The sequence below is a fragment of the Lycium ferocissimum genome, chromosome 5, assembly GCF_029784015.1.
Source record: "Lycium ferocissimum isolate CSIRO_LF1 chromosome 5, AGI_CSIRO_Lferr_CH_V1, whole genome shotgun sequence".
Classification (NCBI taxonomy): domain Eukaryota; kingdom Viridiplantae; phylum Streptophyta; class Magnoliopsida; order Solanales; family Solanaceae; genus Lycium; species Lycium ferocissimum.
This window is the reverse complement of record NC_081346.1, coordinates 28554310-28571408: the sequence shown is the minus strand read 5'-3', so window position 1 is coordinate 28571408 and position 17099 is coordinate 28554310. Positions and strand designations below refer to the sequence as shown.

Genomic DNA, 17099 nt, shown 5'->3' with positions numbered 1-17099 from the left:
ATGAATGTGAAGGAGAAGGAATTAAATGAAATGATTTTTTTTTTAAAAAACAAATTTGACAGTTTATTGATGTGGCGTTGACATGGCGCCGACGTGGCGAGCTAGTGCATAACACCTCCCCATGTGCAGGTGGTTATAGATGTATCAGGGGTAAAATAATTCACTTTTAAGATGTTTGAGGGTGTAATAAGCCGCCTATATAGTTTGAATGTGATATCGACATTTTGGGTATAATTTAGGGTTCATTTGATGTATTTTGCCCTTATTATATTGGTAGAAGGAAATGGATATATACTCCACAATACATGCATAGCTTTATTTTTTTGCTTTTTGAACCGTTTGTTTTTTGTTTGTTCATTTTGGACCTTTTGGATTGCGGAATTTTATAACAACGCCCTTTTGGGCATATATACTCCTAGGGCTGGGCATAAATACCAAAAACCGAAAAACCGAACCGAACTAATTTGGTTCGGTGTTTGGTGTCCATCGTCAAAAAACCGAAACCGAAATAGCCGAACCGAAGTTTGATAAAACCGAACCGAAAAACCGAACGCGCACCGAAATTTAATACATTACCCAAAAAATTAAAATAGTCCAGGCCCATTAAGTTTAAAGCAAAAAAAATCCAATTGTAATAAGTCCTCTTTTGCATTTGTATCCCTAATTTTTCACTTCAATTGAAAAGATCAAATATCCTTAACAAAGAAAGGTAACTAAGATGTCTCTTTAGGATTAATGTATGTCCTTTACGTGTTTTCCTAATTATTCTTACGGTATGTATATAACACCTAGTAATCCTCTGTCATGATTATAGTTTTCTGTTCTTGTGTGTATCTTGTTTGTTTAATTTTGATTTCAATTTATCAGTTTTATGTTTTATTGCTTTTGAGAATATGAATTAGTGTCAATGGAATCGCTTCTAATATTATATTAAAAAAACCGAATTGGAAAAACCGAAACCGAACCGAACCGAACTTTAAAAAACCGAAACCGAAAGAACCGAGCCGAACTAGTTGGGTTCGGTGTTTGGTGTCCACCTTCAAAAAACCGAACCTGAAATAGCCAAATCGAAGTTTGATAAAACCGAACCGAAAAACCGAACGCCCACCCCTATATAGTCCAGTATAAAACCAAATAAAGGAAGGAGCTGATGCTCAACGTATTCCCGCAAAGTTGGGACATTTTTAAGAATCGGACGGTTAACAATAAACCTCAATACTCATTTCAATCCAACGGTTTCAAATAATCCACCGCCAAAGCCTATGCATATCAAACCCTAAACTTCAATTTTCCCCTCTTCCTGATCCTGCTATTGCAGCTCAACTGCAATACCGTTTCAGCAGGACCCCCATCTCCAAGCTTACATTTCTCTCTTTTTATACACATACATTACTGAACTTTTAATGCCTGCACTTGTTTTAAGTGAAACAATGGCGTCTGAAGAATCAAAGGAGCTGAAAAAGAAGAAGATCAAGATTGATTCTGGGTCTGATTCGGAAGAGCTTAAGAAGAGCAAAAAGAAAGATAAGAAACGTAAAGCTTTAAACTTGGATGATGAAAATTCGGAACCGAGTAATGTGAATGAGGATGAAAAGAAGAAGAAGAAGAAAAAGAAGGCTAAATTGGTGGAGCATGATATTGAGGAGAAAGTGGAGGATCCTAATGCCTTGTCTAATTTTAGGATTTCAGTGCCACTGAGACAGGCTTTGATTTCCAAGGGGATAAATGCGCTGTTTCCTATTCAAGCTATGACTTTTGATACTGTTTTGGATGGGTCTGACTTGGTTGGTCGAGCTCGCACTGGTCAGGTATCGCAATTACCTTCTTAACTCTTACGCATAAACAGGGAAATAACATTTCTTGATTTTTGTAATTACTTTTTCTGTTCAGTTAATAATGTAAACTTGTATGCTAATGTCTTAAAAAGCTGGCTGTCATTTGATATAATTTAAAGGCCAAATATACGGATAGCCCCTTAAAGTTGTCACCATTTTCCATTTAGACACCTTAACTGGGATTGTGACCTATAAAGCACTCAAACTACTTTCAAAGTGTGCCAATTGTACATGAAGTCAGGACATGGCATCTGTTGTGTTACACACACTCGAGCGCGTAGAGCTAATAAGAATTTGTTGACCTTTTTTTTTTTGCCTCCTTTAATTGTTAGCAAAACTCAAACACAAATGCAGTTATTTTGTATTATTTGTTCCTCATCATCTTAACCAAGCAATTAATGTTGCCAAGGCCTTTGCTCTCCCATGGATTGACAGCAAGCTCTGGTTCCATGATTTTCATTCTAGAACCATAATTGATAGATTTTCATTTACTGCATTGTTCATATGGTTCTACAATTTACTTGTCCAAGGGGTACACCCTTTGTTCCCGTGTTTCTCTTTTTGAAAGAGGCTTACAGTACCCTATGGTGCTTATGACGATCTATTAGCGAGGACCTGCTGAAGGTACACAGGTTTCACTTTGATGTGAATTTTATATCTGAAATGAGTTTTCTGAGAACACAGGAGTTGATGGTTTCTATTTTTAAATAAAGACTTTGCCTTTACTTATTCATTATGACAAATGGACATCTATTATCACGAGAATAATAATGGACCAAATAGTCCAGTACTACAACACATTTATGCAATGTTTGATTATTTCTTGACTAAATAGTCACTAACAAGTAGTTATTATTTCAATTTGGTTCTACTATCACGAGAATAATAATGGGCCGTCCAGTATTACAAGACATTTTATGCACTGTTTGATTATTTGTTGACTAAAATAGTCACTAACAAGTAGTTATTATTTCAATTTGGTTCTATTATCATGAGAATAATAATGGACCAAATAGTCCAGTATTACAAAACATTTTATGCAATGTTTGATTATTTCTTGACTAAATAGTCACTAACATGTAGTTATTATTTCAATTGGTTCTCCCACATTTGCAGGGTAAAACATTGGCCTTTGTGTTGCCCATATTGGAGTCCCTGATAAATGGACCCACTAAAGAATCGCGGAAAACAGGGTATGGGAGGGCTCCTAGTGTCCTAGTGCTTTTACCTACTAGGGAGTTGGCACTTCAGGTATTATTTTAGAGGCCTCACAGAAGTTGACTGCTTCACTGAATGTGAACCTTTGAGGTTTGTATTCTCACTTCATGTTAATTATAGGTTTTTGCTGATTTTGAAGTTTATGGTCTTGCGGTGGGGCTCACTTCATGTTGTTTATATGGAAATTCTCCCATGGGACAACAACAAGTTCAATTGAAAAAAGGTGTTGATATCGTCGTAGGTACTCCTGGAAGAGTTAAGGTTGTGTATTAATTGATCTTATATTTGGTGACTTGGAATATTCATTGTTGTTATGTATTCATGCTTCAGAGAGTTTAGATTCACTCCTTGCAAATCTTGCTGCAGGACCACATTGAAAGAGGAAATATTGATTTCAGGTCTTTAAAGTTCCGTGTTCTTGATGAAGTTGATGAAATGTTGAAAATTGGTTTTGTTGATGATGTTGAATTTATATTAGGTATGCTTCTATTCAGCTGTATCTTACCCTTGGTCTCTAATCTTTTGCCCTCTTTTTATCCGGTGCTGTCAGTTATGTCAGCTCATTTGAGAGCTGAAATTTGTTTGTGCATTAAATGTCATTTACAGGGATCTTGTCATCTTATGGTTATTGATTTTGTTATGCTTTTTTTTTTTTTTTTTTTTTTTTTCTCTCTTTTCTATTTCTCTTTTGATTTTTGAAGGCAAGGTAGAAGATCCAAGCCAAGTTCAAACACTTCTTTTCAGTGCCACTCTGCCAAGCTGGGTGAAGCATGTTAGTTCATTACCTCTCTTTTCAATAAATACTAATCAGTTTTGCTCCTTGGGAATATTTCATAGCCCTTCGTTTATTTCGTTAAACAAATTGCTTCTTCAAGGGCTTGGAAAACAGCCCACATTTGGGGTAAAGGGGGAGATGTACAACTTCTGTGTCCTAGACTTGCATTTTCATTTCTCCTAATTAGTGATCTGTTTTGGTGGCAGATATCTTCCAAGTTTCTCAAACCTGATAAGAAAACAGCTGATCTTGTTGGTGATGAGAAAATGAAGGCCAGTAAGAATGTGAGGCATATTATTATACCATGCTCTAGTTCAGCCAGATCTCAGCTGATTCCTGATATCATTCGCTGCTACAGCGGGTTGGTTGTTTGTCATTCTTAAGTATCTGTACTTTTGAGATTTTTAGAATGACAATCAACTTATGAGATCATTTTCCATCCTTTTTTGCCATGAAACATCAGTGGCGGGCGCACAATTATTTTCACTGAGACAAGGGGTTATGCTTCGGAGCTAGCTGGCTTATTGCCTGGGGCATGTGCATTGCATGGAGAGATACAACAGTCCCAGCGTGAGGTAAAAATTTTGTTTAAAACATGTTCTGTATTCTGGTGTGCTCTCTTTCTCAATCTTTACTGCTCTCTTTTTGGTGACCTTGCTGAATATAAAGCCAAAAGGACTTTGCATAAAAGTTGACTGCTTGTCACATTCCTTGATTCCTTCAACAAATTTTGTAGTTATGTTATGAGTTTAGATTCTTTCGATTTTCAACTAACAACTGTTACCCTGATTGTTGCATGCTGTTCCAGAAAACACTTTCTGGATTCAGATCAGGAAAGTTCCTTACATTAGTGGCCACAAACGTAGCAGCCCGTGGACTGGATATTGACAACGTTCAGTTAATTATTCAGGTTTGATATCATTAAGTTCATATTCGATATTGATGCTCAAACCTTATTGATATTTGTGAATGCTGAAGTTAATATGTATGGTCAGTGTGAGCCTCCACGCGATGTCGAAGCGTATATTCATCGCTCTGGCAGGACAGGACGGGCAGGTGAGCTGCTGATGATGTTGGAATTGCTATGATTTGATCACTGGACTTTATCGCTTTCTTATTTATATTTGTTTGTTATTCATTTCAGGGAATACTGGTGTTGCTGTAATGCTTTATGATCCTAAGAAGTCCAACATTTCTAAGATTGAAAGAGAATCTGGTGTGAAGTTCGAGCATCTATCTGCTCCACAGCCAGCTGATGTTGCTAAAGCGGCTGGGAAAGAAGCAGCAGATGCAGTTGCTGAAATTTCCGATAGGTATGTGTTTAATATGTGCGTTTTATGGATTTTTAATGTGCCTTCGCTCCATCATTTCATTTATTTTCAAATCTCTGTAGTGTAATACCAGCTTTCAAGGCTGCTGCGGAGGAGCTTCTACAGACCTCTGAACTATCACCAGCTGAATTGCTTGCCAAGGCACTCGCCAAGGCAGCTGTAAGTATTTCTCCTCATTACTTGTCTGACCTGGGAACCAAGCCTGGCGTTATGGTTGACAGGACTGTTCTCTCGCTTTACAGGGCTACTCTGAGATCAAGAGTCGGTCGCTTCTTTCTTCCATGGAGAACTGTGTTACTCTACTTCTTGAGTGTGGAAGGCCCATATTTTCACCTTCGTGAGTACCATGTTCGCTAAATGGTTTTCTTTCTTTCCAATTAACAAGTCATACTCGCTGAGAGCTGCTATGGCAGAGCCTGCTGTTATTTCGGTTGAATAATTCCTCTGTTGATCTTTCCTACTTTGTTAATATTGCAGCTTTGCGTATAATGTTTTGCGGGGATTCGTACCTGAGGAAAAGGTCGAATCAATCACAGGTATTGCTTTGACAGCTGATGGAAGGGGTGCGGTTTTTGATGTATCTGCTGATGATCTGGATACATTTCTAGCAGGTATGTTTCTCCTTTTTCTGTAATTATGAGAATCATCCAAACAAATTTTACTTTAAAAGCCTTCATCAGAGTTTGCTTGTTATACCAATTCAACCAACCCCACTATCTCATTAATCAACAACAACAACATACCCAGTGAAATACCACGGTGTGGGGTCTGGGGAGGTTAAAGTGTACGCAGACCTTATCCCCATCTCGGAAGATAGAGAGGCTCTTTCCGAAAGACCCTCGGCTCAAGACCCTCTATTCCCTGCTTGTCAGAGCTCTTTCTCATCTTTGATTTTTCCTTTCCCCGGTGGGGCTCTGCAGGGAATAACGTGCAAGGTGTAAACTTAGAGGTAGTAAAAGAACTGCCTCGGTTACAAGAGAAAGACCAGGCTAGAGGTGGAAGATTTGGTGGTGGTCGTGCTGGCTTCTCTGACAGGAGAAGTGGAGGTCGATTTTCTGGGGGCAGAGGCGGAAGAGGTGGTGGCAGAGGTTACGGAAACTACAGCCGTAGATGGTGAAGAATGCAAATAGAGTTTATTCAGACAGCTGACTGACTGTACAGGAATTGTTTTGCCCTCTTGGCGTCAAAATTTTGCGATGATGAAGAAAAATGTATATTACGGCTGCTGTTTATGAAATATGAACATTAGATTTTTCCGCATATAGGTTCAATTACTCTTATTATTTACTTGCTTGGTGGCCTCCTCATAGGTGGCAATTTTTTTTTTCCTTTCCACCTTGTATTTTCAACTTAACAGCTTTGCTTTTTCCCAGTCAAAATATATCATAAAATGTAATACCAGTAGTTATTTTAATAAAAGCTGACTCGTGATTTGTGAGCAAGCACTTTTTTGTATGGGTAGGTCCAAGGAGCAAATGAAGTGAGGCATGCAGTAAAGCATGTCCCGATTCAGTTTTCCATGAAATTAATTTACTACAATGCTTTTGTGGAAAAAGAAAAGAGAACAAACGTAGCCGTTCAAAATCTTATGCATGAACTCCTTTGAAACCTTTGCAGACCATGCCAGATTTAACCATTTTGGGTGATGATGAAACCAATATGATCCTCTTCCAATTAAGTATTGGACAATATTTTAAGTTGAAAGGAAAAAGAGGTAGTATTGAAATTAAGGTTATGATATAAATTAGAAGATGAAAAAAGCCATCATCTTTTTTAGTTTGTTTTTCTTCATAATTTAAAGAAAAAAATTAAAATTTATGATTTACAATAAACTTTAAATATTATATGACTATAAATCCAAAAAAATTAAATTGAACTACATCTTTAAATAATATAAAGCAATATTTCTTGAGAACATACTATAAACTGTGCTATACTATTATTTTTAAACAGAAAATGATAGAAAAACATGTAGTACTTGCTTTCCAAGAAAATAAGAAGAAGAATAGTTCTGGGGTTCCACCGCTGGCCACTTCATTGATTTGCGCCTTTGAGGAAACCTGTCACCCCAATTTCCAGACTCTTCCACACTCTTCTCTATTCACCTATCACTGATTCCATTTCCAACATTTCTTCTATTCTTTTTCCTCTTTTGGCTCTTACTATATTTAGGTATACTTTTAAATTGACTCTGCTCCATGAAATTGTTGTCTGAATGACTTTTTTCCGTACTCATAATCATAATCACTATCACTCTTGTTGATTTTTGAAGTCCTCGAAATATCATGGGCTGGTACAGAAGATCAAAATTTGGTCTTGATGCGTTTCGAACTTTCGCATCAAAGTTTTCCCTCAACAATTCAATTACAAGAACCAACCATTGCAATTCTTTGACACCAAACATTCTACCCAAACCTAGTACAAATGGGTTTTCCAATTCGTGTTTTCAATATGGCATCAAGCAAAATCAGTATACTAGCCCTTTCTTAACTGGGGCTAGAAGATATTACTATGTTGATCGAAAACAAGTTCATCATTTTCGTCCAAGAGGTCCTCAAAGATGGTTTCAGAATCCAAGAAATGTTGTTATTGTTGTCTTGGTTGGTTCAGGATTAGTAATAACTGTTTATATGGGTAATTTAGAGACTATACCTTATACTAAAAGAACCCATTTTGTGCTTTTGTCTAAAGATATTGAGAAAAGGCTAGGTGAGTCTCAGTTTCAACAGATGAAAGGGACATTTAAGGGGAAAATATTGCCAGCTATACACCCGGAAAGTGTTAGGGTGAGACTAATAGCTACAGATATAATTGAAGCTTTACAAAGAGGATTGAGGAAAGAGCAAGTATGGACTGATCTTCACTATGCAACAAATGAAATGGGATCTCATGAGAGTAGTAGTGGACATGAGACTTTGATGGCATTAAGTGATAGTTACCCCGAGGCGAAATGGAATAAAGAGGATGAGATTTTAGATGACAGTTGGGTTCAGCAAAGTAGAAAGAAGGGACAAGAAAAGGGGAAAGAGCCTAGTACCTCGCATATCGAGGGATTGAAGTGGGAAGTTTTGGTTGTAAATGATCCGATGGTAAATGCCTTCTGTTTGCCTGGTGGGAAGATTGTAGTTTTCACGGGGTTGCTCGAACATTTTAGGACCGATGCTGAAATTGCAACCATAATTGGACATGAGGTGTATATCAGCTTTGCCATTTTGTTCATTTAGTGCCTTTGTTTTAGTATGGTCCTATTCACGCCTTTGTTTATCTGCTTGATAGGTTGGGCATGCTGTGGCTCGCCATGCTGCTGAGGGAGTTACAAAGAACTTGTGGTTTGCGATCATTCAATTGGTTCTTTATCAATTTGTTATGCCTGATGTTGTTAACACCATGTCAGCCCTGTTCCTAAGGCTTCCATTCTCACGCAGGTATGTGTATCACCTTTTATTGTCTGGATTTCGTAAATTTCTCTTGCTTGTGTGTTATGTTTAATCTCTCTATTAGGACTTAGTTAACATTGTTGTGTCTTATCGCGCCAATTCTCCTGTTGTTCAATTATATAAAGTTTGTGAATTTTATAGTCATAGAAATGTGACGTCCACATATACAGCCAATACCTAGTCAATAAGCATGCGCATAGATTATGTCAGTCTAGTAATCTATTTTTGTGTGTTATATCAGTACTGCTTATGTGAAATATTTGTTAAATGTTGACTGGGATCATTGCAACATGTAGGCATATTGAGCCTCTTTGTATAATGGTGGTCGCTTCAAATTCTTGATTTTATGTCTTTAGTGCCCCTTGTTCCTTTCATTTGCATCCTCCAACGCGATAACCGTGGTGTCCGGCCAGCTTGCGTGCACCTCGAGTAATTCCACGGGATACTTGCTACCTCCCACCAGCAACAGGTGCCAGGTAACTCTATCCACAGAAGTTTATACAAATGGGAAGAAAGCACCAAGTGTTTTTGTCTTCGCTGGATTTGAACTTGAGAACTCATGGTTCTCCTTCCACTTAATTGACCACTAGGCCACACCCTTGGGTGCTTAAGAAGAAGACATTTTTACAACTAACTTTTTTATGCTCCCTATCTAAATTACATTATATTTTGTACTATGATTTTCATTGCACATACATGGACCCGTCTAGGAGGTTGTCCCTCCTTGTCAGATGCATATGTTATAGTACATCATAATAGCGGACATTGAAATTGTTGGTAGTTGGAAATCCAATGTTTTATCCCAAAGTGTTGCTTCTATACAAAGTGAATAGAGCTTATGCAGCAACCAAAGAAAGAGAAAGAGAAGTTATGCCAGTTTTGTTTCTGCCCCTTTGGTCCAGCAGAACAGGGTGTGTGGGAATCCGATAACATTACTCTGGATTAACATGGGAAACGTTTATAAGGTTTTTGTTCGGAAGGTTTAACATATAAAGCAGAACAAATTGATAATATAGAAGACTTGGTTTTCAGGGCTTGTAAGATGCTCCTCTGCCTGCTTATGCAACGAGGAGCAAAATAGAGGATTTTCCCTTGACTTCTTTTATTGTTAGGGTTCCAATGAGTTAGACATCTCAATTGCTTGGTAAGGACCAAGTACCCATTTTATCCACATTAATGTGATAATGGCCGGTGGGGTGCAATTGAAGTGCAAGTTGTATTCATCTTCTGATGTTGTTGGTTCCCCCTTTCTAGAGGGCTTTTCTCTTTTTCTCTCCTTTTCCTATTTCGTTCATTGATTCATCTCTCGTTTCGGTTCGGTGATATAAGTTCGTCAATTTCATAACTAGTGAGTTTTCTTAAAACATAAAGAAGACATTCCTTAAAAAAAGGATATTTGATGAGCATCATCTATGTAGCACGGGCACGATACGAGTACAAAATGAAAATATGAGAATCAAAATACTGGGGGCTATCTATAAATGTCTAGTTATATGCTGTTTGATAGCTTTCCTTAATATGTTTAAAGTCTAAAGAGTTGTAATAATCATCAATAACAATGAAAAGCAAAAGTTATAAGACATGTTCCATCAATTCTTACTGATTTTTACTGTATGAATTGTGAATTCTAGTCAAATTACTATCTGAATGGATATTATTCCATAAGATATTATCGGAAACATCTCAATATTGGGCAGCCCGGTGCAGTAAGCTCCCGCTATGCGCGGGGTTTGGGGAAGGGCTGGACTACAAGGGTCTATGTACGCAGCCTTACCTTGAATTTCTGCAAGAGGCTGTTTCCACGGCTCGAACCCGTGACTCCTGGTCAATATTGATCGGCAAAATCGGGGGTACAAACTAAAGATGATTGTTTGGAATAGAAGACAATGAAGCAATGTGCTTAATCACGAGGATAGATTGCAAGCACATCTTTTCGAAGCAAATTTGGCATTCCATGTTCACAAATCTTCCGTTTCTTATTCATAAGAAGGGCAATTGAAGTTCCAATTTACCAGAAATCTAAAGGGAGTTTTCAACCAGAAACCCCTTTCACAAACTGCTAGCAGCCCTTCAAGATTTACCCAAGAAGTATTGGTTTAATTTGAGTCCTGGATTTTCTTATTTGAATTAACCCATCCTGTTACTTCTTCTCACAATTGCATTGTGACCTCAAATTTGTGCAGCGGATACCAATTTTAGGATGATATTTGAATCTGAAAATCAGGAAGCTCTTCCCAAAAATGAAACAAGAAATACCTCATCCCGGTCATATGTCTTGCCTGAAATATACATGACAGCTGTGTGCAACTAAAAATATTAATACCTGTGTGCCATAGGGTGTCTTATCAATTGTTGAGCCTTTCGGATGAGAAACATTTTGAGAAATGGGAACCTAAGTTTTCTGAAGTTTAGGAGCTAATCTTTGGGGTGTTTATTTGGTAGTGAATCTAAGGCACTTCTCAGGAATCTATCAGAGGAAATTCAGTGTGCCAAAAGTGAGAGCGCCCCCCCCCCCCCCCCCCCCCACAAAACAAAACCCCACCCAAAAAAAAAGAAGAAGAAGAGAGAAGTCCATTTTCCTCAAAACATTCGAATGTACTCAAGTGCTTTTTAGCTTAGCAGTGCCAATTGACATATAGCCTGTGTGAACAGAAAGCAATAACATGTGACCAGCTTATGTTTCTTACAACTTAATGCTACTTTCTGACTGATTTTATATGTGCATTGAAAGCATATCCTAGTCTCCTCATCTGTGACATCAGTTTAGTTGTTGACTCCAGGACTTACTAATTTGTCTTAGTCACTTGGGTAAAGGATTTTAGAATTCTATTGATCATGTTCTGAGTGGCAAAAGAAACAATGTTAAAAAGGATTGGAGAAAAGGAAAGAAGATTCTTTCTCCAAAGGTATTCAAACCCTCAACATTCAAAATGAACACGTAACGGCAATACCCGTCGAGTAACCCACCTTCCCGCAGAAAAAATGAACAAAAAAGGAGGAAGTTCACCGATTTCAGAAACTCAGATGTTATTTGTGGCCGTTATCTGGTGCATTTTATTAATGCGCTTAATGGTGATCTAGTAAGGTTTTGCTTCTTTTAACGTGTTCATATCATTTTCAGATAAAAAAAGTTTGTAAGTGATCACTCTGCGTTCAGAGTTTTACTGTGATCCTGCAGTTCATATTAATGAGATAGTGCAACAGTAAGTCTGCTGTTGGTTAGGCTTATTTTTGTTCTGGTTGTGTTGGTTAAAGTCTTGATTTAATTGCTTGTTGAGCTTGTTCCAGTTGTATAGGTTGGTGATATCACTGATCACTGAGCATCGAGAGTTACTGAAACTCTTGGCTTCTAACCTTCACGGCATCACGTACTTGTTATATGAATGTTTGTTAAATTCTGTTAAGGTTCCCTGTTATATCTTCTTAGCAAGCATGCATATGTAATGCAAGTAATTAGTCATTTCATGGTGATAGATAGGATGAATGTTTTGCCTGGTTTTTCCTGTCGTATCGAGTTCTCATGCATTTCTGTGTTACCAGGATGGAGATGGAAGCAGATTACATAGGGTTGCTTTTGATGGCTTCTGCTGGATATAACCCTCGAGTAGCTCCTTCAGTCTATGAGAAGCTGGGCAAAATATCTGGGGAATCAGCATTGAGAGATTATCTGTCTACTCATCCTTCTGGGAAGAAGAGAGCGCAGTTGTTGGCTCAGGCTAAAGTAATGGACGAAGCCCTTACGTTATATAGGGAAGTGCAGGCAGGAAAGGGGATTGAGGGTTTCCTATAGAGGAGGATGAAATGCATACGCCATGTGAGTAGGGAGCGGTCCAGAAGCCTAAGCAGGTGCCAGCTTCATGGGAAATTATGCTCGTCTTTCTTTCCCATCTTGATTGATTTTCATTTCAAGTTCCAGAAAGCGAAGATTGAATTTTGTCTCCACAAAATTGTTGTTTTTGGACGACTCCAATTTCATTTTGTGGCTGCTGAAACTGATTGTTTAATAAGCATGCTTGTTTATCTGTAACCCTTTCAAATCCCGTAGTGTCAATTTGTACGAAAACGTGGAAGCAACTTGTGACGTGATCAGCTGCTAAATTTGCAAGTTTATCTGTCATTTGATTGGCTTTCCTATAGCAATGTGTAATGCAATTTTCCATCTATTGTAAGAATTTTTGAGTTGTCACTTACAATGTTTATTATATGCCATGCGTATCTTCCAAAAAAAAAAAAAAAAAAAAAAAAAAAAAAAAAAAAACGTATCTTCCACAGCTTGCGCATTGCGTTAACCAGGGCCAGTGAATTGGTGAGGTCCATTTAGCCGGACGCTATGTAAAACGGCGCAGAAAAAAACTTAATCGCCTGACACTCTAGGAATAACAATCCGAAAGGTCATAATTTCCATCAAGGCTCTTCCCATAAAAATGTAGTTTTGGGAATCACTGGAGGGAACTTATACCTGTCACGAGGTCGATTGAATCAGCTTATTTGGAGACATAGCAGACTCTGACTTACCATATATGAGAATACACTTTGTCTTCCAAATTCCCCAACAAATTAACCCGGATATAGGTCGAAATATGTATTTACGCCTTTATTGCCTTTGTCATCCACTGATCTACCAAGCTCTCCACACAAGCGTTAATCTCTATCATAGGATTAATGCGGTGACATAGCATTCATTTTTCCTCCAGAATTTGGCAGTAACTAAGAGACCACGTGGGAATTTAGTTAGACTTCAGCGATGTAGCATTTTCGATTGGAATGCGCGTCCCTTTTTTTTTTTTTTTACAATAAAAATAAAAATAAAAAATAATGGCAGAACATAACCATTATCATTCCATCACTCTACTTGTCTCTAATTTTGTGAAAGGTTAGTCATCTTTCAAGCCACGTGACATTCTAATGAAAGCAGAAGTGGAACGGTAAGCTATGTCGACAGAAGCAGATAACACAAGAAAAATGTCAACAGGGTGCAAAAGCTTAGGATTAACTGTTCCAAGCAAGATTTTAAGGTTGTCAAATGTTAGACCTACGAAAATAATGGAGTTCCAACGCTTAAATTTGAAGAAGACAGTGGCATGCCTGATTGAAAATTGCAAGAGCATGAGAGAGCTCAAGCAGATACATTCCCACATTACAACATCCCCTCACCTTTTCATCACTGACCGTTGGTTCTTAATCTCTCGCCTTATTTTCTTCTGCACGGTTTCTCAATCAGGCTCACTCAGCTATGCCAACACCGTATTCAAACTCGTCCCTCGCAAAACTCTCTTCATTTACAACGCGATGATCAGAGCTTATGCTTCAAGAATCCATGACCCCACTTCATCTCAGCCCTTAATTTTATACAAACAAATGCTCTTTGATGCTATTACACCTGACTCTATTACATTTCCCTTCGTGTTAAAACATTGCGCGAACAGAATTGACGGATTTGTCGGACCAAGTGTGCATGCCCATGTTGTTAAGTTTGGATTTCATAGTGATGTTTTTGTGCAGAATTCTTTGATTAGTCTGTATTCGCAATGCGGGTCAGTGGAAAATGCAAGGAGGGTATTCGATGAAATGTCTAATCGGGATATTGTTTCGTGGAATTCTATAATAATTGGATGTTTGAGAAAAGGAGAGTTGGATATGGCCTTAGAGTTGTTTAGAAGGATGAAGAAAAGGAATATTATTACATGGAATTCGATTATCACGGGTTTCGTACAAGGAGGTAGGCCAAAGGAAGCTTTAAAACTCTTCTACGAAATGCAAGTTTCTGATGATGGTATGGTTAGTCCAGATAAAGTGACAATTGCTAGCGTTATCTCGGCTTGTGCTTCTCTTGGAGCGGTGGATCAAGGAAAGTCGGTACATGATTACTTGAATAGAAGCGGAATGGAGTGTGACATGGTGATTGCAACAGCACTAGTCGATATGTATGGCAAATGTGGGAGTGTTTCTAGAGCCCTTGATGTTTTCAGGGCAATGAAAAATAAGGATGTTTTGGCATGGACGGTTATGATTTCTGCGTTTGCAATTAACGGAAATGGCATAGAAGCTTTCGAGCTTTTCTTGGAGATGGAAGCGGCTGGAGTTAGACCTAATGCTGTGACCTTTACGGCGTTGTTGTCTGCTTGTGCACATTCTGGCCTGATAGAGATAGGCCGCTGGTGTTTTCGTGTGATGAAGCATGCTTATCACATAGAGCCACAAGTCCAACATTATGCTTGTATGGTTGACATTCTTGGTCGAGCTGGTCTCTTTGATGAAGCAGAAGGGCTAATCAGAAGTATGCCGATGGAGCCAGATGTTTTCGTTTGGGGTGCACTACTCGGTGGTTGTCAAATGCACCGGAATTTTCGGTCAGGAGAAAAAGTAGCCTGGTATTTGATTACTTTGGAACCTCTAAACCATGCTTTTTACGTTAATCTTTGCGACATATATGCCAAAGCTGGAAGGTTTGATCATGTGAAGGAAGTTAGAGCCCTTATGAAGAAGAAAGGGATAGAGAAGCTTGTTCCTGGCTGTAGTACTATTGAAGTTGATGGAGTTGTCTACGAATTTTCTGTAAGAGGATCGCCTCAAGTTTTGATGACGGAAATAAAGTCCATTCTAGCTAGTTTGAGTGATGAGATAGGAAGGAGAATTAATATGAGTATCGTTCTCGAAGCTGATAATTTTATTACCAAGTGAAAATACGTATTTGATTCTTCAATAGATCATGTCTTCATTGTTGGAAAAATAGGAAAACATAATTGAAGAAGAATTGGCTTTGAGGCGTGGATAAATCGACTTTCCTCAAAGAGATATTGCACATATATATATTGGAGAAATACAAGCAATTCCCTTCATGATATAGCAAAACCCATATTATACCTATAGATTTTTCATAGCCACTTTATGAAGGAAGACCTTATTTATAGAGTTAGAATAGTGACTATTGTGACTAGTCATGACTTTTCATGAACAAACATGTCCATTTAAATTCAGATTTTAAATAAAATCTGAAAATACCAAGACCAAACTCTTTTTGCCTTATATTGTGGGACAATCCCACTTCATATATATTACAAACTATCTAAAAATCCCCCACTAGTTTGTAATATTTGTTATAAGGAAAAAGGGTCAAATTTACCCTCCAAGTATGGTTTATAGATTAAAATTGCCATCCGTTAGAGTTAGGAATCAAATTTGCCCTTCCCGTTAACATACTTGTTAAAATTGCCCTTATTATGGATGGAAATGTGCCCTTCCCTTTTAACTCAAGGTGTTAAATTGTCCAATTGTTGCTTTTCTTCTTTTATGAAGTTGGTTTTAACTCTATCTGGGATGAGCTTTTGTTTTATTTGGTGACATGTGATTAGGGTCGGATTGAATTTCTATTTGACAGAGTTATAGGTTGGTGTCTGTAGGGGTGGGCGTTCGGTTCTTCGGTTCGGTTTTATCAAACTTCGGTTTGGCTATTTTGGTTTCGATTTTTTGAAGGTGGACACCGAACACCGACACCGAACACGAACACCGAACCAAACTAGTTCGGTTCGGTTTTTTTTTCAATTCGGTTTTTTTTTGATATGATATTAGGAAGCGATTCCATTTACACTAATTCATATTCTCAAAAGCAACAAAACATAAAACTAACAAATTAAAATCAAAATCAAATAAACAGATACAAGAAACCGAAAAACCATAGTCATAATATAGATTACTACGTGTTATATACATGCATAGAAGAATAATTAAGAAAACACATAAAGGACATACATTAATCCTAAAGACACATCCTAGTCACCTTTCTTTGGTAAGGATATTTGATTTTCTCAACTGAAGTGGAAAATTAGAGATACAAAAGCAAAAGAGAGTTTATTACAATTGGGGTTTTTTTGGGCTTAAATTTAATGGGTCTGGACTATTTTAATTTTTTTGGGTAATATATAAATTTCGGTTTAAATTTTGATTCTTCGGTTCGGTTTCATCAAAGTTCGATTCGGCTATTTCGATTTCGATTTTTGAATACCGAACCAAACTAGTTGGGTTCGGTTCTTTTGCCGGTTTCTTGAAGTTCGAGTTCGGTTCAAATCCGATTTTTCGATTTTTTGATATTTGTGACCCTTGGTGTCCGTGTTCTATTGTTGCAAGTGCTCCTACCAAATTAATAAATTATAAATGTTATACAAGATTCGAAAAGGGATAAAAAAAAAAAAGAATGACGAAACAAAAGCTACCACAACTCTTAAAAACTCCCATGTCATTTCTATTCCTATCGATCCCTTCCCCTTGCACCACTACATGCGAGTTTGCTTTTTAAATTTCAAATCGTCATTGAGGTATTGAGGTATCCGGTCTTATAAATTTTTTGTGATTTTACTTATTTTTTAAATTTCAGGGCGATGCGCTTAGAGAGAGGCTCACGGCTAACAAGCACATGCATTCATATTTTTTTTTTATAACAATGTATTCAATATCTTTGTGTGTTTAAAGAAGAACAAAATGGCTGGCTTTAAAATTAGTCCTTACT

The 17099-nt window shown here is 37.7% G+C and overlaps 3 protein-coding genes across 4 annotated transcripts; all 3 read left to right on the top strand.

The window, feature by feature from the left end:
- The first annotated feature begins 1265 nt into the window (after window positions 1-1265).
- On the top strand, window positions 1266-6601 carry LOC132056639 (DEAD-box ATP-dependent RNA helicase 7-like). Its single transcript, XM_059448921.1, has 14 exons — window positions 1266-1808; window positions 2952-3086; window positions 3174-3314; window positions 3420-3531; window positions 3755-3825; window positions 4035-4189; window positions 4292-4403; window positions 4637-4738; window positions 4824-4884; window positions 4973-5141; window positions 5222-5318; window positions 5402-5496; window positions 5637-5770; window positions 6080-6601. Exons 1-14 carry the CDS (start codon window positions 1404-1406, stop codon window positions 6274-6276), a joined length of 1986 nt encoding a protein of 661 aa, XP_059304904.1. The 5' UTR covers window positions 1266-1403; the 3' UTR covers window positions 6277-6601.
- A 526-nt stretch (window positions 6602-7127) lies between these two features.
- On the top strand, window positions 7128-12782 carry LOC132056638 (mitochondrial metalloendopeptidase OMA1). Its single transcript, XM_059448920.1, has 3 exons — window positions 7128-8350; window positions 8436-8584; window positions 12137-12782. Exons 1-3 carry the CDS (start codon window positions 7445-7447, stop codon window positions 12384-12386), a joined length of 1305 nt encoding a protein of 434 aa, XP_059304903.1. The 5' UTR covers window positions 7128-7444; the 3' UTR covers window positions 12387-12782.
- A 667-nt stretch (window positions 12783-13449) lies between these two features.
- Window positions 13450-15470, top strand: LOC132058339 (pentatricopeptide repeat-containing protein At5g66520-like). Of its 2 annotated transcripts, XM_059450876.1 has the most exons (2): window positions 13450-15239; window positions 15275-15470. In XM_059450876.1, the coding sequence occupies exons 1-2, from the start codon at window positions 13529-13531 to the stop codon at window positions 15289-15291; spliced, it is 1728 nt and encodes a 575-aa protein (XP_059306859.1). In that variant the 5' UTR covers window positions 13450-13528; the 3' UTR covers window positions 15292-15470. The 2 variants fall into 2 exon arrangements, with proteins under 2 accessions (XP_059306859.1, XP_059306858.1); XM_059450875.1 differs by having other exon boundaries at window positions 13450-15470.
- Window positions 15471-17099: the final 1629 nt, after the last annotated feature.